This window comes from Camelina sativa, chromosome 16 (assembly GCF_030686135.1).
Source record: "Camelina sativa cultivar CO46 ecotype springtype chromosome 16, ASM3068613v1".
Lineage (NCBI taxonomy): Eukaryota > Viridiplantae > Streptophyta > Magnoliopsida > Brassicales > Brassicaceae > Camelina > Camelina sativa.
Genome location: NC_141895.1, coordinates 22248298 through 22267025, shown reverse-complemented (window position 1 = coordinate 22267025; position 18728 = coordinate 22248298). Strand labels below are relative to the sequence as shown.

Sequence of the window (18728 nt, the reverse complement as noted above, 5' to 3'; positions counted from 1 at the left end):
TTAATTTTTTTTTTTTTAACAAATTATTAATATTTATTTATATTTTAATAGTTATTCCATTAAGCAAATAACATCTGTCATATATGGTATGAGAATTGCTTTTCAAGTTACTATAAGAAGAAACTGTTTTCCTATTTTTTCTCTTTTTATTATTTTTTATTAAGAGAATTTGTAAAAGAATCGACCACTAAAATGGTCTAAGACGGCCGCTACTTTGGTTGTGTTGTGTTGTGTTGTGTTGTGACATAAATATAAAAAAATGTTAATGAGAATGGACTTTCAAATTAATGGGCCAAATTTGGAAACGTTTTAACAAAAGCCCATGAGATGCACATACATGGTAAGATTAGACATTTTATAAAAGAGTAGGGAAATATTTATTAACTTTTTAAAACATAGAGGAGTTTTCTGTAATTTAGAGGAACCCAAACGCATCGATCGAAGGCTGTATAAGAAGGTGGCTCTCCGAGCCAAGGCCAACGTCTCAGGGGTAAAAAGGAAACATGGCGAAGGCTAAGAAGCCGAAGAACGAGGAAGCTCCTGGCGCGAAGACGACTTCGGAGAACACTGGAGCTAAAGTTCTTCACCAGAAGCTCTTTCTTTCTATCGACTTCAAAAAACGCCAAATCTACGGGTACGTTTCCTTCTCTTTTGCTTTCGATTTGTTCATCCGCGAAAACGAATGCGTGATTGTGATTTTTGGCTGCTTAATTCAATTCGCGTTGAAGAAACCCTAATTATGAGCAGATGTTGAATTTTACACCGACATAAGTCTTTTAAGTTTCTCAATTCTTGGTGAAATCCTCTGCTCTTGATGATTTGGGGTTTTACTTGTATGGTCCTTTGGTTTTATCATTCTTTGCTGCATTTTCATGGGATTTTTTGTTTTTGTTTTTGTTGGCTTTCTATAGTCACACAGAGTTAGAAGTAAGTGTGCCAGATATTGGTATTGTGGGACTACACGCGGAGAATTTGGGAATTGAGAGTGTTTTGGTAGATGGGGAACCCACTGTGTTTGAGTACTATCCGCATCATCAGAACTCTGAAACTGAGAGTAACTGGAACTCGGTCTCTGACCCTGCGTCAGCAGCTGATGCTGCGGCTATGGAATATGTCGGGGTTCTTAAGAGAGAAGACACAGCAAATTTACTGATTAACTGTTGCAAGCCCTCTAAGGATTTATCTGAACAGCTAGATAATGTTACTTTAGTAAACGGTTCCCAGTCCTCCGGGGAGGCAAAACAGGTAATTTTCCTGAATTCCTTACATGTATTGTTGAGATGTAATGAGACTTCAAAATTACACGAACTGCCTTTAAGTGGTTTGAAGTACATATCGGAAACCGTGGTTGTTTTGACGATTTTAACTATGGTGTATACTAAAAGCAACATGGCTTTAGGGTTTTTGACCTCTAGTATTCACCTTAGCTATGCTTACTCTTCGTTTGCCTTTACTGCTTTTGTGGACCAAAGATAACACATATCAAGTTATCTATTCTCGGACTTGTTAGATGCTAAATATGAATTTACCATGTTGGTAGCTGAACTTTTAAAAAACTAATGCAATCAATACTAATGGTAGCTATCGACACTTTTTTTTGTTATTTATCTTGTGCTATGGGTTACAACTGAGAATTGGCCTTTTTTGTTATTCCTGATATATCCTCATATGACGCAGAATGTTAAATTGATTCGGATTAACTACTGGGTAGAGAAAATAGAGTCAGGAATTCATTTTGATGAGAACATTGTACATACCGATAACCAAATGAGACGAGCGCGCTGTTGGTTTCCTTGTATAGATGATGAGTACCATCGTTGCAGGTATTCATTTTTTTAAGAACTAATTCTGTTTTAATGTTTCTTGTCTCTTGAGATCAAGAGTGGGCATCTCAACCTGTTTAACCATTTTCATTTAACACTTTGTGGTGGATGCAGTTTCGATCTGGAATTCACTGTTCCACACAACTTTGTGGCTGTCAGTGTTGGAAAATTACTTTACCAGGTAAGCTGTATATCTTTTATACGTGAATAGATTGGAGGAAGTACCATTTTGTTCAATCTGGTATTTTACGTGCAAGTTTGAGTGGAAAAACTTACAAAAATGCTGTGGTTCTCATGATTTATAGAATCTGTGTCAAATTTAGTTTCAGCTTGGATAGGAAAGAAGCTATATCCAGTCCTTAGAATATTGTGTTTAGTATTATAGGTATCTAATGAATATGGATCAAACAGAATATTTCTCCTCTGTTATATTGTAGGCACAACTATCTGGAAAGCTAACAGTATGTGGAATATTTTTAGATTTTCCTTCATTCAGTCTTATCAGTACCTTTACAAGAAGGTTTAGGGGGGTTGGTTTTCTAAATTTTCACACTTTTCAGGTTATGTGCAAAGAAGATACTAGCCGAAAAACTTATGTATACGAACTAGCTATTCCTATCGCTCCACGGTGGGTGTCTTTAGTTGCGGGACCATTGGAAGTCCTTCCAGATCAAAACAACTTTCTCATATCTAACTTGTGTTTGCCGTATGATATCTCGAGACTTCGTAATACAGTGGAATTTTTCCATGAAGCTTATAGGTCAGTAAATTTGTATTCTTACAATTCCTTGTAATCAAACTGAATCTAAGTATAATTTGCTGTCAATTGGAAAATCAACTTATACAGCTACTATGAGGATTATTTAAGCGCGAACTTTCCATTTGGATTCTACAAGCAAGTCTTTTTACCTCCTGAAATGGTTGTTTCCTCGTCGACTTTGGGAGCTTCTTTGAGTATCTTTAGCTCCCACTTGCTATATGATGAAAGGGTTATTGATCAGGTAATGTTTCCTGGTAAATTGGCCTGTGGTTAGATGATACGTTTATCAGACACATGCATTTAAATCTTTTGTATATGTCAATATTATAATGGAAGGCACACCCGACCAGAAATTGTATGGTGCATATTTGAAAAACTACAACGAACGTATCTGAGCAAGTTAAATATAATTCTGCATTACCTCTTATGTATGTTACAAGCTGAGTTCATCTATTTATTGCATTTCATCCCTTCATTGGAATATGGCTTTTGGTGTAGAAGGTTTCACGTATGTTTACAAGAATTTTTCTTTCTTTGTTGGTGTTTTAATAACCTTTATGCACAAATTTGATAGACCTTCAATTATCTTTGCAGACAATAGATACGCGTATTAAAATTGCTTCTGCGTTAGCAAAACAGTGGTTTGGAGTTTATATTACTCCCGAGTCACCAAATGATGGTGGGCTCTTGACATTTTTTTACACTTCGCTTTGCGTACAATGTTTTATATCAGCTTCATTTGAAAGCATGTGTCTTGTGATTCATGACTGTCCATGTTGTTATAACAGATTGGCTCCTCGACGGTCTTGCTGGTTTCTTGACGGATATGTTTATCAAGCAGTTTTTGGGAAACAATGAAGCACGATACCGGAGATACAAGGTTTATACTCACTACTTGTGTTTTTTTTTTTCACATATAGAAGCTATAATTACAACAAGTCGAGTTAATCTTCCCTGGACGCCCCTGTAACCATTTCTGAACAAAGTCATGAACATCTTATCTTGATTCTCTAAATTTTTTTGGTGCAAGTGCAGGCAAATTGTGCTGTATGTAAAGCTGATGATAGTGGTGCAATGTGCTTGAGCGCATCTCCTTCTTGCAAGGACCTATTTGGAACTCATTCTATTGGGATGCATGGGAAGATACGATCATGGAAATCAGTAAGCATAATTTTCTTTTCATATTTATCATTCCGTGCTCTCAAATTTTGTGCCCTGTATGAATTTCTGAGATAAATTTACATGCGTTTTGTTACTAATAATTATTATTTTCTGACTTATTTCTGAAGGGAGCAGTCCTACAGATGTTGGAGAAGCAAATGGGCTCAGACTCGTTTCGTAAAGTATGGACATGTTGTCATCATTTTTCAGGGAATCACTTTGTTAATTTTCTTACATACGTGATTAACAGATTTCTTTTCGATGTTTTACAGATTTTGCAGAAAATTATATCTCGAGCCAAAGATCCATCTAATCCTATACGGTCCCTTAGCACGAAGGAGGTAACATGACTATACAATGATTTCTTCTTTGGGAGCTTTTCTTGACTGAATACTTTCCTTGCTCTGGGAGCATACGTTTTATCAAAATGGATCTATCTCTCAGTTGTGACTTGATATACTTAACAATTATGTCGTAAATGTACCCTCAACCATAATGTGATACGGCCATTCATCCGTAACTTGGTTCAACAACTGATAATCGAATTGTATACAAATACAAAACAACTCCCTCGATTTTTGTATATTTCTCTTCTTGATCAACTGATTATCTTTCAGCTTGAATTTTCGATTTCAGTTTCTAATACATATGTGTGTTTCTCAAATTTCGCTTTTGAGATGCAGTTCCGGCAGTTTGCTAATAAGATTGGAAATCTTGAGCGTCCATTTCTTAAAGAATTTTTTCAGCGATGGGTTGCATCTTGCGGTTGTCCTATGCTAAGGTATTTTTTTTTGTATAATGAGTTACTTTCTTCTGAACTGAACTCAATAGATACCTGGATCGTCATTGAATCTTATCTTGATATTCTCTACTGGGGTTTAATTATATCAGGATTGGGTTGTCTTACAACAAAAGGAAAAACATTGTTGAAATGGCTGCTCTGCGCGAATGCACAGCTTCGCTCGATGCAAGGTTATCAGTTATTGGGGCTACTTCTGATTCAGAAAACCGAGATGTGGATGTTGGCTGGCCGGGTATTATGAGTATAAGGGTTTACGAGATCGATGGAATGTCCGACCATCCAAAATTGCCTATGGCTGGAGATAGATGGCAGCTACTGGAATTACCATGTCATTCTAAACTTGCTGCTAAACGTTATCAAAAACCAAAGAAGGGAGGAAAACCTGATGGGGATGAAGACAATGCTGATGCTATAGTACCGTTAGAAAATAAAGCAAGGTGGGTTGCTGTGATACGCTATTTCTGGCATTCCTGGTCTGTTTAGTTTTCTTGCAACGACCACAAGAAAAAGAACTGAGAGATTGAATGTTTCTCTGTAGCATTGAATCTCCTTTGACTTGGATTAAAGCTGACCCTGAGATGGAATATATTGCTGAGATTCAACTTCATCAGCCCCTACAAATGTGGGTAAGAGATCTGCTTTGACACTTCTTGAGATTATATTGTGTACATAACAGTCGACTTTTTCTTTGGCTTTCTGCATGGTTCATGACAAGAAGCTCATGAGCTATGTTACGTAGAAGTGGTCTTTCTGTATTGTGTGTGTGCTTGTGTTGTCCTGTTAATTGTAGCCATCTGAAAATCCATCACTGGTTTGTTGACTACGCTTTAGGTTTAATCCTTTGTCACACTTGTGTTTTCTGTGACTTTTGACCAGGTAAATCAACTAGAGAAGGATGGAGATGTTGTTGCTCAGGCACAGGCAATTGCGTCACTTGAAGCTTTGAAACAACACTCATTTTCCATTGTGAATGCGCTCAATAGTATTCTCACTGACTCCAAGGTTTTGTCCGTCTCTAGTGTACTTCTTTCAAATACCAGTTTGCAGATGTAAGTTCTTTTCTCCAAGATATTATTGTGACATATAGGTTTTCTGGAGAATACGCATTGGCGCAGCGTTTGCATTGGCTAAAACAGCATCAGAGGTATGATTAAAATTGTTCAATCTAATATTCCAAAGTGACAAGACGTATAATTATCAAAATTTTAACTAGATTTTTGAGATTGCAAAAGGCACTGCTTTAAAAGTATAAGATCAGGAACTTTAATGTGCACTTTTTTATGTTTTTAGAGGAACAGAACACGGTGAATTAATGATTCACCTGAAATTATCATTTAAAGAAAATTTGTGGGAAAAGAATTCCATTAGTTCAGGTGGGGAAAACTGAAAAAAAAAAAATAATTGGAAACCTTTCATCTACTAAATTGCAGAAAGAATGAGGGGAGGAATTTGTTTTCTCTGATCTCTATATTCCTATCATCAATCTTCCGTTCATCTTAATCCCATTTATTCGTTGCATGTTTAACAGATTTTCATGAGTTGTATGTCTATTGGTTTAAACTGCATGCTATGCCATCTTTCAACTTATTTTTTCGAACTTCACCTTTCTAAAAGTCTCATGCACTGCTTTTTGTGTCCTTTAAACAAGTCTTACTGCAAATGTTGAGTTAAGCTCATTTCTATTTCTAACAGGAGACTGACTGGGCGGGTTTGCAACATCTAATAAAGTTTTATAAAAGTAGAAGATTTGATGCAGAGATTGGACTCCCCAAGTGAGATTGGTACCTTTTAATATTTGTACATCTCTTTGGTAACCAGCGGAAGATTTCTCATGAAACTGATGTCCTCCTTTCAGGCCGAATGACTTCCGTGATTTCCCAGAATATTTTGTACTTGAGGTAATGATTTAAGGTAGGGTATGAGCTTGATTTAGTGTCACGAATTGATCTCAGCTGTTAGCTGGAGATGCTATGACATGTCCTTTCGATGTGACAGAAAACTGTTACTGCTCTGCTTAGTATATAAATTGGGTTTCTCCTGAAAAAAATTAGGCAACTAATTACTATGTCATGGTGGAATAGAAAACAAATGAATGTTGAGCCAATGAAAATAATGAGCGTAAGTTCGCAAATATCCCAAAGCTCCTTTCGTGTTCAGTTCGTTAGGAAAATTTCGTTCTGCAGAGAGGGTGTGATTTATTGTTTCTCTTCCTAGCCTGCTTACCTCCAGGGTTTTCCATGGTTATTCCTCTGATACTATGGTTTGTAACAGTCAGCTCTTCTGTTTCACTCGTGGCTTTTTTGGTTATTGTTAGGTTGAATCTATTTTTTCTCTTGAACTTTGAACTTTGTTATAGAACGTCTCCGTAGGAACAGTTGGATTGGATCTCCTGTGTCATATCTATCATTCTTGTTGCAGTAGTAGTAGCATGCGACATTCCTGACTGTTTTATCTAAATTCATTGTTATTTGCTTTGTCTTAGGCCATTCCACATGCCATTGCAAGAGTTAGGGGAGCTGAGGGGAAAAGCCCTCGAGAAGCTGTTGAATTTATCTTACAGCTTCTAAAGGTATACATCTTCATAGTATTTTATCATGTACTAATGAGGGTAAATTTTGTGAAACTTTCGTAGCTTACTGATAGCCTTCAGCGGCTAGTCTTTATTACGCTGCAGTGATTTCTATCATCTATGAAACATTAGGTTTATGCTTGTTTTCAGTCCATATTATCATCTTTATTGATTTCGCCATTTATCCTTTATTTTATAGTACAATGACAACAGTGGGAATCCGTATTCTGATGTATTCTGGCTTGCTGTGCTTGTTCAGTCAGTTGGTGATCTCGAATTCTGTCAACAGGTCTGTGATTGTTATCATGTTAACGCTACTCTACGATTTATTAGCTAATTTTTATTGTGGTCTTTTCCTGCTGACGTTATGATGGGTAGAAAGACCCCTTTAAAATTTTATCAACAAAAAAAAAGTCGTACTTGACAAGACAAGATTTAGTACTTAGCTCATCTATTATATTAGCTCTAAATATCTTTATCGGCATCTCATGCTTTTATGAAAAAAAATGAAGATGTTTGGTCTTGGAGGATGAAGGTGGTTACAGAAAAAAAGTGGAGCTCTGTTTTATTCCTATTTAGTTCATATGCAAAGATGTGAATTTAGAGCTTCAATATACCAGCGTTGATACATGTTTTATTGCTGAACACTTTATGTTTCTTTGTTTCCCTGGCAGAGTTTAACGTTTTTAGCCCCTCTTCTGAAGCGCATTGACAGACTCTTGCAGTTTGACAGGTAACCTCGTGTTTGATGTTTATGATTTTATATGTTTTAACAGAACTTATTACTGAATTTTTGGAAATAAATGTACTAGGTTGATGCCAAGCTACAATGGCATCTTGACAATTAGCTGCATCAGAACGTTGGCACAGACTGCTCTCAAGCTTTCTGATTCCATCAGTTTCGTAAGTTCTTTCCTTATTTTTTCTCCAATTGCTCCTTATAACGCTGACAGCATCAGAAGCTTGCAATTAATTGACTTCAGGAACACATCTGTAAACTTATTGAACCTTTCCGAAACTCGGATACAATATTGCAAGTTCGTGTAGAAGCAAGTAGGGCACTTCTTGACATCGAGTACCAATCCAAAGGGATAGGTTCTGCCCTTTTGTTGTTTAAAAAATATGTGGTAGAAGAATCATCTTTGAGAGGTTGGTTACATTCTCTTGCTGGGACATAGCAGCTTTCTGTTTCTGGTAGAGTTCATTTATTTCTTTTTATATATTTGGCCCTTGATTACAGGGCAGGTTAAATTGTGTGTACATACGATGCGGTTATGTCAAATAGCAGTTGGATATGACTCCGACGATTGCGTCGGCACTGTTAGTCTTCTGGATTTGCTGCATCTATTCAAGAGCCATGTAGTATTCAACAATGAATTTCTTCGCCACTACTTGTTCTGCATTTTCCAAATCCTCGCTGGAAGGTCTGTGGCTTTTACATTCATTGTCTGCCAGATTATTTTCTCACAAGTACTCTTCTCATGCCGTGCATTTGTTTCTTTATTCATTATGGTTTCCTGTGGGTAGCACAAAAGTAATTGAGTCATAGTACATATTTTACTATTTTTCTTAAGCTATGAAGGTTTTCTAGCTGATGCATCGTGTTTGGGTACATTAGTTTATTCCCTTTCGTGAATTTTGTTTGAAATTCAAGTGTCTTCAATTTTGAGCCTAAAGAGAATTATATATTGGTCTTCTTCTGCTTTCACCGTAGTTTTTGACATTCTGAACAGAATATACTTACCGTTATCTCAATTTCAGACCCCCAACGTTGTTTGGAGTGCCTAAAGAGAAACCTTTGCAGCTTGTTGATGTGGAGGCCTGCATTGAGCCGAAGAATGTATTTTCGGTCCCGGGAGCAGAAGCAGGGGGGCCATCACTTTTGGCACTTGGAGATGCCAAAGGAAAATCGCTGGATGTTGTTCCTTTTGGTGTTCCAGCGAGATCACAGGAAATGTTCATGCCTATTGTTTCTGAACTGAGGTTTCCAGAACCTGTTGCTGCGTATGAGGCTCAGCATCTTGAACCTCACATGGAAAGTCAAAACCAACCTTTACATGAAAATCCCATTGTTAATGAGATTCCATTGGATGGCGAAGCCCCAAGAGAAGAATTAGCTAATAGGGAAGTAAACCCAAACCCTCCAATAAAGGAACGTCAAAAAGAACCTGATGTGGCGTCTGTGTCTGTTAGTCACGAGGTCAAGAAGTCTGTTATACGGATCAAAGTCAGACCATCTGGTGCGACCAGCAGAGCCGAGGGATCAGCACGATCCATAGAAAGATCTCAAGGGATTGTGGTACGACATGATATAGACCGGGGACAAACTAGTTCAGCTTCAGTGGACGCTCCACAGAGAATCTCAACGGATGCTGTGAGCATAAGCAATCAGAATCACGTGGAGGAAGTAAATTCGTGTCACGATGTCGGATCTCGCATGACCGCAAGTATCGGCAGTGTAAAATTTGTAAGCGAAGGCGATACATTTGGGAAAGAGTTGCAATGCACTGCTGAGTCTGGGAAAACTTCGACAAGCCAGAAGGCAGATAATAACATCCAAATCGCAGCGCCTAGCTTCATACCAGTAGATAATAATAGTATGGAAAACGAGGCGCTGCAGAAATACGCGAGCCTTCAAACTCTATCTGTTGGTAAAGAAAAGGATAAGAAGAAAGACAAGGAAAAGAAAGAGAAGAAGAGGAAAAGAGAAGACCCGGTTTACCAAGAAAAGAAACGGTTAAAGAAGGAGAAGAAACGGAAGGAGAAAGAAATGGCAAAGCTTGTGAGCAGCACTTCGGATCCAGCTAGGGAGAAGAAGATAGAGAGTGTCGTCGCGGAGGCTAAAGTAGAAGAGCCAAGCAATGATGCCGAATTGGTAAAGGTTGAAACCGAGGCTGAGCCATCAGCTCGTCCGTTTCCCAAGTTCCGAATCAAGGTGAAAAGCAAAGCGTTCAACAACTCGTAATGTGTGAGGCAGTCGTTTTGGTGTTTCAAAACTGCTACTTGTCGCTATGGCTTGTTAAAGTATCTGATTAAAAAAAATGCATAGAATCGAGGAGACTTGTATACAAAAAGCTTTGTTGTTGCAATGCAAGCTGTGATATGTCCAATGCGCTTTAAGCCTCTCTCCTAGCTTTGGGTACACGCCAGAGTTGAAGCGCGCTCCACGTCAGTTTCACGAACTAACGTTAGAATTGAAACAGTGCACACATTTAATACCAGTGGACCGATCTGACAATTAATTTCCTGCAGCTTTTTATTTTATAAGTGGGCGTTATGAAAATTCAATGGAACAATTAACCCCTAATTATACAGTTAAAGTTTTGAGTGATTGTTTAAATACTACTCTAATCTGTAGGACCCCTAATTGACCCCTAATTATACAATTAGAATTTTGTATCTAAACCAACAATAGATTTTCCAAAATCTGACTTCGAGAAAAAAGAAAGAAATAAAGAAATACATAAAGCATTATGTGTTTTTTTTGTTAAGAAGACAAAAAAAAAAAAAAAAAAAAAAAAGAAGAAGAAACAAAAATATTATAAGAGAGAAATTAAGGAAAGAGGGGAAAAGTGAAGGAGAAGCACTGTGGAATCGAAAACATATTTTGCTGTATTCATTGATCAACTTGGCGTCTTCTCCAACCAAATCGTCTCCTCCAGTCAAAGAGAAAGAGAGTATGGAGGCAAAGCAGCGAGAAATCCTAATTCCGTAAAAGAGAGAAACAGACAAGAACGACGAACTGTGGGAGAGTGTTCAAGTCCGTACAAGCCTTGGTGGCTCACATCTTTCTTTTGTCTTTTACGCTTGCTTTGGTCCTCAAGCTCGACCACACCTTTACTTACTCCTGGTGGTTAGTTTTTATCTCCTCTATTTTTTTTTTTTTTTTTGCTCCCTTTCGTCTCCTTATCTGGGACGCTCTGAAGACTCAATTGTTAGGAATCGAAAAAATTCTTCCTATTCTTTATCGCCTCGTGTGAAATTAAGATTTGAGGATTTGGATTTAGAGCTTAGGGTTTTGTGGAAAACTCGAAGACAAGTTGGGCTTTTCTGTTTTTTTGTTTTTTGTTTTTTTATCTGCTATGTACTGTAAACTCCGAGGTTTTGCTCGCATGTGTGAGATAATTGAAAATTTGATTTACAAGTCTGAGAAAGTCTTGATTCGCCATTCCTTTCTCATTTAAATAGGAATATTCCCCTTTTGGAAACTCGTTTTGCTTTTGTGTACAAGTACATCTAAAAGTACATCTTTATCTCATTATCTTGGTACTATGAGACAGGGAAGCCTCTCTCGTGTCACGTGTTCATGTACCATGTAGTACTAAGTTTTATATGAAGAAACATAGAGTTTACGGTTTGTCAGAGGACTGATGTCATCAAGATTGAGTCATTGGGAATTTTTATTTTGAGTTTCAGATTTCTTTGAGTCTAGGTTTTGGGGTTCTTTTTGGTGTGTTATCCACTTTTTTTGGTGTTGGTATCATTCATGTATGCAATCGGCTAATACATAACAACAAAACCGTATCTGTTCCGTTGATTTGGGGATATGCAGGGTTGTGTGTCTACCTCTGTGGGCTTTCCATGCTGTTGTTGCACGGGGAAGATTCTCGCTTCCTGCTCCAATTGCTCCTCGTAACCGTCATGTATTGTCCCTTACTTATATAACCACAATATTAATCAAAGCCAGTGTTATGATTTCCAGTAAACGCATAGCTCTTGGCTTGTAATGATTTGTTTCGTCTTTGGTGTACAGTGGGCTCCATGTCATGCTATTGTAGCAACACCGTTGCTTATAGCTTTCGAATTGCTCCTCTGTGTATACCTCGAGACTGCACATGGTATACAACTTATATAGCTTATAGATATTTAAAGACTGTTGTAGTTTAATATCTTGACAAGGAACAAAATCATTTATGTTTATACTCATGCGGTGAAGCAAATGTTGACTCTCAAAGCTTCTCGTTAGGAGTTTTGGTTTTTGAATTAAGGATTATATTGAATAGCGTCACTAAGAACTTATAAGCTTCTGTAGTGTTTTCTTGATTTATGATGCCTTACTTTCAGTTCCTCCCGTTTACTGTATATTATGTTATTCTATTTGGGATGCAGTTCGTTCGCTGCCAGCTATGAGCTTGAAGATTGTATTTCTCCCTTTATTGGCGTTTGAAGTAATAATACTGGTGGACAATGCCATGTATTGTGATAGGCTACGTAATACCGGTTTTGATCCCAATGACTCCTCAGAACCATTTGTTCTTTCTTCTTGTGAACACATGACAAATTGGTTCACATGGGAGATTTTGTTTAATTTTTCGGATAATATTGTAAGATAGAGGTTATGGGTTGTAGGACAGACTAGTAACAATGATTATAATGCAGCTTTGTTATACATGTTTGTGATTGCATTTATAATACGTCCTTCGGTTGAGAAGTGAGGCTACTGAGGTTTGTGGGATATTATTATCTGGCATATGAAGCTAGTACCAATGCTGTGAACTTTACTGTTTCCTTAGTTGGAAAATTCTTGGAATTATTAGATCTGGTATTTCTATATGACGTTCTTAATATACCACACGTTCTATCTTCAGAATGTGTCGGGCACTGATGCCTGGAGATGAAGAGAGCGTGAATGATGAAGCAATATGGGAAGCTCTTCCTGTAAGTCATACTACATTTTTTTCATTAAGCTGTTGTTAAAAGTAATTGGTTGAGCAGCTTAAGACGTTATCACTTCTGTCTTTACTTGCTTAAGTTGCATTTAGTTTCTATGTGTGAGTTATCAGTCATATACGAATGTTAACATTCTCTTTTTCCTAATAACAAGACTTTGGACTCTGATAAGTCATGAATGTGAACATTCTCTTCTCCTTTTGGTCAATTTCTGTAATTTTAGCTTACACAGTTAGGCTGGAAGAAATTTCTGATCTTTGTTGGTGGGTAATAAGCTACTTCAAATAAACTTTTCAGATGCTTCTTTTTGTTGTCTGCAGCATTTCTGGGTTGCGATTTCCATGGTGTTCTTTCTGGCTGCTACTGTCTTTACCCTCCTAAAGCTGTCTGGTACTAATCTCTGCCATTGTGATAGTTTCTGTAATTTTTGGCTAAATTTTCAAGTATCTACCTAACATAGGTTTTTTCTGTTTAGTGACCATTTAAATTAGACAATGTCTCCAGGAAGGAAAACCTTTAAATCCTGCAGGATGAGTCATTTTAAATGTTTGTATGAATTGGGATGCACAGAAAAGTGAATTTCTTAACTGGTGGAACAGGTCGAGTTTTAACATTTAGGGCTTGAACACCACATACTTTTATTTGTTCCTTCAAAAACTTATGCATAGCCACTGACATATTTTATATTATCATATTCTTCAGCTGTCTCACTAACGATGCGGATATTGCCATATTCACCTATCTAAATCCTATCTTATATAAAAGATGTCCCTTAATTCCTTATTGTTTTATTCAAATCAGGTGACGTAGCTGCTCTTGGCTGGTGGGATTTATTCATAAATTTTGGGTATGCACTGTCTTTGCCTTTTTTGGTTACATATATAAATTTCTTAATGCTATTTGGTGGAATTGATCATGATTGTAATCAATGTGCACGTTTTTGTCTGCAGAATTGCGGAGTGCTTTGCTTTTCTTGTTTGTACAAAATGGTCTAACCCAGTAATTCATAGAAGCTCAAGTGACAGAGAAACGGGGTCATCTTCTACCACTATTAGATATCTTGAGTGGAACAGTGGCCTTGGGGTTTTTCCAGAAGAAGATAGGCACCAAGATACAACTTGTGGCCTGCAAGACATTGGTGGTCATATAATGAAAATTCCCCTCATTGTATTTCAAGTGGTACTTTGCATGCATCTAGAGGTACACAACATTTCTGTCGATCTTACAGTTCTTGTGTTTGGACATTACTAAAAAGCTTGTGGTTTGAACTTTCAGGGGACTCCTGAAGCTGCTACGCATATACCTGTCCCTGTCCTGTTTTCCCCACTTTTTCTGTTGCAAGGCGTTAGTGTTCTATTTGCTGCTTCTAAATTAATAGAGAAGGCTGTTCTATTGCTGCGCGGCGACGAAGATGATTCAGGATTATATTTTAGATTTTCATCCAGAGCTCACGATTGCTTAGGTTTCTTGCACCATGGATCCAGGTGATAAATATGTTTTGCTACTTCCTTTGTCTGTTTTTAATGCACAAAAGTTATGGAGGCTAACCAACCACCATTAATAAATTTTATGCTGTCACTGAATTACTAACAAACATCAAGTTGATGCCTAACATGTGATCCTCTACGTACTCGGTCAGGCTACTAGGTTGGTGGTCAATTGATGAAGGAAGCCGGGAGGAGCAAGCTCGACTATACTTTGATCAGGATTCTGGGTTAGTAGTTAGTACAATTAGCTTCTATGTGGTCCAACGTAAATGGTTATATCTGACCTGCTGAAGATTTCATGAAAATATGTGGTGCAGTTACAATACCTTCTGTGGCCATCCGCCTGAAATAGTCAAGAAAATGCCAAAGAAAGAGCTTGCTGAGGAGGTATTTTCACTTTTCTCTTACTAGCAAAGATGTAGCTAGTTCATTGTTTTATTAAGTCTTTCTACCTCTGGTCTCAATACCTTCACTTTTATTTAATTCCATGTCAGGTGTGGAGACTTCAAGCAGCACTTGGGGAACAAACAGAAATCACAAAATTCAGTCAGCAGGAATATGAGAGACTGCAAAATGTAATGCTGTCTCCCTCTGCTTCTGATAATTACACTTCTCACTCTAAAGGGGTTTAGCTTTCACAATTGTTTCTTTTTCGATGTTGCTTATTCGTTGGACTAAATTTTCATATTTCGATGCTCCCTCTGTTACAGGAGAAAGTGCTGTGTAGGGTTTGTTTTGAAAGAGAAATCAGTGTGGTACTGCTTCCATGTAGACACCGTGTTCTCTGCAGGTACCCTATACTATTCGATTTTTATGCCTATTTCACAGGAAATAACTGATTTAAAGTTTAAGCTATTTATAGCAAGTGTCATGAATCGTACTAATATTCCAAGTGCTATTGCGACATTTTTGTAAAGCTCTCTGATGATGTCTGCTTATGTTTTTACTGCCATGTTTGTTTCAGGAACTGCTCAGACAAGTGTAAAAAATGTCCCTTCTGCCGTATAACCATCGAAGAGCGGCTCCCCGTGTACGATGTTTAACATCTAACTTGATCCTCTTCGATATTCAAAGATTTAAGTGTATATATAAGTGTGTGTAGAGAGGATATGATGATTCACACTCCTTTTTAATCACCCATCTCTACATTGCTGAGTCTTTTTATTTGTGTGAATCAGCATTGAGTACAGGTCAAACCTCAAACAGAGAAGTCTAGTATCGTATGCCTCATGTTTAGGCTTTTTTTGTAATTATTAATTAATACCTCTGCAATACTTTATTTTTGGTTTTGTAATACATGTGTTCTTGTTTTCGTGTATTTCAATCTCTGGATCTCTAAGATTAAGAATAACTTTCACTGAACAAACCAGTTGTAATGTGGGTAATTAACTAATTTCGGCCTTTTTGAGATAATTATGGCGGGTAACAGATTATTTTTGTGTTAAAATGGGCCGAATCAGGCCCAATATAGACTTTTGTTTTGGGACAAATCAAAGGCGACGCGAGACCTAACTTACTCGGTTACTCCGGCTAAACGAAATAGAGAGAGAGAGTGAGAGTGACGGCGAGGAAGAAGAAGAAGAGATGTGGTTCTCCGGCGGTGGAGGAGGAGGAGGACTGAGGAAGCTCTGCAGAGCGTCGGCTATTTTCGATAATGAGATGAGTTATAACTCTTTGTTGGTGAGATACATGTCAAGAGAACGAGCTGTAAACGTCCGTAAGATAAACCCAAAGGTTCCGATCCAAGAAGCTTACGCCATTTCCAATTCACTCTACGATCTCTTCAAGCGACATGGTCCTCTTTCCGTTCCCAACACTTGGCTCCGCGCTCAGGTTTAATTCCCTCGTCTCTGTATTTACTATATTCGTCTGAATCTTCCTAAACCCCACCATCAAATTGATCTGAAATGCTAATAGTCTCCGTGATTTTGATCTTAGATCCTACTACTGTTTGATTCTCTGTTGCTTCGGGCTTTAGATTAGGTCAATGGTATAAGATTGTTTGTTTGCGTTTATTAGTGTGGTTTGACTCATCTTTTAAGAACTTTAGGTATTGAAATGTTTTGATCACAGTGATAATAAACTCAATATTGGTGATTTATGTCACTATAGCAAGATGAAGGTGGGGTTTATATCAAATGTTCTGGAGTATAAGCTCTTTAGATCAGTGGTTTAAGTTCATATACCTGTTCACTGTTTGTTTGTTTTTATGATAGCATATAAGTTAGTGTGGTTTGGCTCTAAGTTGCGTAATTTGCTACGAATATGAGTTAATTGAAATGTTGTGATCATAGTGATAAACTAACTCAAGTATTTGGTGATTGTGATGCAATAGGAAGCTGGGGTAAGTGGACTGAACAGCAAAACGCACATGAAGCTATTGTTGAAATGGATGAGAGGCAAAAAGATGCTCAAGTTAATCTGCAACCAAGTTGGTTCATCGAAAAAGTTTTTTCACACCGTTTTACCTGAAGATCCTCTACAAGAACAACCGGCTGCTGCGCCTGAGATCATCAATAAACAAGCCTTTAAGAAACGAAGCAAATAAGGACACTGGAGTCTGGAGATAGAGAGAGCAAGTCTCTGTGGACAATCTTTTGTTTTATTTCTTTGGGTTTTGTTGTTTCTGTCTCCACCAAGGGAATGAATTGTCATTTTTTTAGTTGCTGGTGTATAAATTCTTGAGAAAGTCATGACTTTGTTCTTTGCTCCGTTCCCTTCAATAATATAGATGACTGTATATCACAGTTGTTTTAAATCTTTGACATTCTTTGTATTTACTGTTAAACTTGCCATCGTTGTGCAAAAAATCACACTTCTCAATTTTTAAAGGTCGATACTATGGGTCAACCTCTCTATAAAATAAGAAAACAAAATTTTTATACATTATTTTAAAATAAAAAACTTAGACCACTCTTTTATAAACCAAACCGAGATATAATTTTATTCTAATAGTAAAATCTAAATCTAAACCACATCATTTGTAAATCTAAATCGACATAAAATTTAAATTTTTTCCACCATTTGTAAACCAAACCGACATAATTTCGTTCTAATTGTAAAATCTAAATTCTAACCACTTCATTTGTAAACCCAAACCGATATATAATTTTATTTTAATTATAAAATCTAAATCATAATCGCCTCATTTGTAAACTTAAACCAACGTAAAATTTCGTTCTAATTGTAAAATCTAAACCAAGCCAATATTTAACTTTTCTTAATTAAAAGTATACAAATTTTGTTTTCTTAATTTGTTTGCTTTTTAATTTAATTTTAATTTACCTTTAAATGAAATATTAGATATAAGATTCTGATTGGTTGAGAGGAGAATAGGTAAATACAAGCAGGAGTGAACCTTAGTATTTTTTTTTATTTTAAAAACCTCTTAAACAAATACGATTAAGAGTATCATCTTTCTTTTCCAATTTAGAACGTCAAAATCTTAATAAAATGGAATTTTAAATGTATATTTTGGAAATATTAAATATCTTTTAATGTATTTTTTTTTGTTGAAACAAAGTGTCTGCGGTCAATAAAAAAACAAAGTGTCTTTTTTCATAGACATAGAATACTAGCCATATTTTCTCATAAAAATCAAACTAGCGTCTATAATCTGATTTTATGAAATTAAAGAATGTGGTGATTTATCATATATTGTCGGCCAAATAAAATCTTCGAATCTTTAATTGAATTTTTTCAACACCAAAATTAAAAATTTCAATCTGAATGTCGTCTCTTCTGCCTCATAGTCTTTTCATGAATTATACTGGATTCAAAAAAAATGGATTTGTTAAATGATTAATAGAATATTGCACAATTTTAGCGCAAATCAGATTTTTGTAGGATACATTTATGAAAACAAAGTTGATAACCATGATATATTTTTCATACAAATCATCAAATGTACACTAAATAAGAATAACTTATAAAGATTTTGGAAAAATAAAAAAACTAAGCATTCCTCTTTATCCATTATTCTTAAATCTAGTTTTTAGTTGGGATGTAATATAAGAATTATCAATCAAAAGATTAAAAAAAAGGTCAAATAATAATCGAATGATTCAAATTAAAAAATAAATAAAAAAGTTTTTTTTTAATATTTGAAAAAAATGAGTGGAGTGCCTTCTATGCAATTAATAATATTAAAAATAATACTAATCTAAGTTTAGATCTTAACTTGATTCTGTATGGAATCCGAACTATTCTTATCAGCAACCGCTAACACCAGGTCGATTGGGCCGTAAAAGTTGTGCTCACGAAGAAAGTCCTCGAGACTGGGTATAAGATACTCAACCTCGTAGAGTCTGCTACCACCATCCCTGTTTTTCCGTATTCTGCATGATTCCAGATCGGCGAAAACTACCACTGGTCGTAAATTCGGTGGTGGTACTTATAAATCCGACGGTGGTACTTGTAAATCCGGCGGTGGGTGCTTGTTCCATTTTTTTTGGAA

General features: G+C 36.6%; 3 protein-coding genes across 5 annotated transcripts; all 3 read left to right on the top strand.

Annotated features, from left to right (window-relative positions):
- Positions 1–367: 367 nt before the first annotated feature.
- TAF2 (TBP-associated factor 2) lies at positions 368–10225 on the top strand. 3 transcript variants are annotated; one of them, XM_087491980.1, is made up of 25 exons: positions 368–634; positions 912–1245; positions 1678–1823; positions 1938–2004; positions 2384–2583; positions 2671–2824; positions 3178–3262; positions 3372–3463; positions 3619–3744; positions 3873–3926; positions 4017–4085; positions 4428–4525; positions 4636–4983; positions 5085–5172; positions 5423–5548; positions 5634–5690; positions 6239–6318; positions 6402–6444; positions 7029–7115; positions 7315–7404; positions 7790–7848; positions 7928–8018; positions 8099–8264; positions 8356–8539; positions 8877–10225. In XM_087491980.1, the coding sequence occupies exons 1-25, from the start codon at positions 504–506 to the stop codon at positions 10078–10080; spliced, it is 4179 nt and encodes a 1392-aa protein (XP_087348106.1). In that variant the 5' UTR covers positions 368–503; the 3' UTR covers positions 10081–10225. The 3 variants fall into 3 exon arrangements, 2 of the variants coding, with proteins under 2 accessions (XP_087348106.1, XP_087348107.1); XR_015584782.1 differs by having other exon boundaries at positions 391–634; positions 6402–6457; XM_087491981.1 differs by lacking the exons at positions 7315–7404; positions 7790–7848; positions 7928–8018; ... (1 more) ...; positions 8356–8539; positions 8877–10225 and having other exon boundaries at positions 391–634; positions 6239–6327.
- A 259-nt stretch (positions 10226–10484) lies between these two features.
- On the top strand, positions 10485–15590 carry LOC104751258 (uncharacterized). Its single transcript, XM_010473176.3, has 14 exons — positions 10485–10968; positions 11668–11758; positions 11869–11953; positions 12225–12309; positions 12704–12773; positions 13106–13175; positions 13587–13632; positions 13736–13985; positions 14061–14269; positions 14425–14499; positions 14590–14659; positions 14767–14847; positions 14983–15062; positions 15237–15590. Exons 4-14 carry the CDS (start codon positions 12242–12244, stop codon positions 15313–15315), a joined length of 1098 nt encoding a protein of 365 aa, XP_010471478.2. The 5' UTR covers positions 10485–10968; positions 11668–11758; positions 11869–11953; positions 12225–12241; the 3' UTR covers positions 15316–15590.
- Positions 15591–15743: 153 nt separating this feature from the next.
- Positions 15744–17030, top strand: LOC104751257 (uncharacterized). Its single transcript, XM_010473175.3, has 2 exons — positions 15744–16105; positions 16608–17030. Exons 1-2 carry the CDS (start codon positions 15857–15859, stop codon positions 16818–16820), a joined length of 462 nt encoding a protein of 153 aa, XP_010471477.1. The 5' UTR covers positions 15744–15856; the 3' UTR covers positions 16821–17030.
- The last annotated feature ends 1698 nt before the right edge of the window (positions 17031–18728 follow it).

Excerpts from the sequence above, each read along its gene's own strand:
- LOC104751257 (XM_010473175.3), top strand. The coding sequence starts at position 15,857 with ATGTGGTTCTCCGGCGGTGGAGGAGGAGGAGGACTGAGGAAGCTCTGC. Across the intron at positions 16,106-16,607 it reads ACACTTGGCTCCGCGCTCAG|GAAGCTGGGGTAAGTGGACT; the intron begins GTTTAATTCCCT and ends GTGATGCAATAG.
- LOC104751258 (XM_010473176.3), top strand. The coding sequence starts at position 12,242 with ATGAGCTTGAAGATTGTATTTCTCCCTTTATTGGCGTTTGAAGTAATA. Across the intron at positions 13,176-13,586 it reads TACCCTCCTAAAGCTGTCTG|GTGACGTAGCTGCTCTTGGC; the intron begins GTACTAATCTCT and ends TATTCAAATCAG. Across the intron at positions 13,986-14,060 it reads TACTTTGCATGCATCTAGAG|GGGACTCCTGAAGCTGCTAC; the intron begins GTACACAACATT and ends TTGAACTTTCAG.
- TAF2 (XM_087491980.1), top strand. The coding sequence starts at position 504 with ATGGCGAAGGCTAAGAAGCCGAAGAACGAGGAAGCTCCTGGCGCGAAG. Across the intron at positions 635-911 it reads AAAAAACGCCAAATCTACGG|TCACACAGAGTTAGAAGTAA; the intron begins GTACGTTTCCTT and ends GGCTTTCTATAG. Across the intron at positions 6,445-7,028 it reads CAGAATATTTTGTACTTGAG|GCCATTCCACATGCCATTGC; the intron begins GTAATGATTTAA and ends GCTTTGTCTTAG.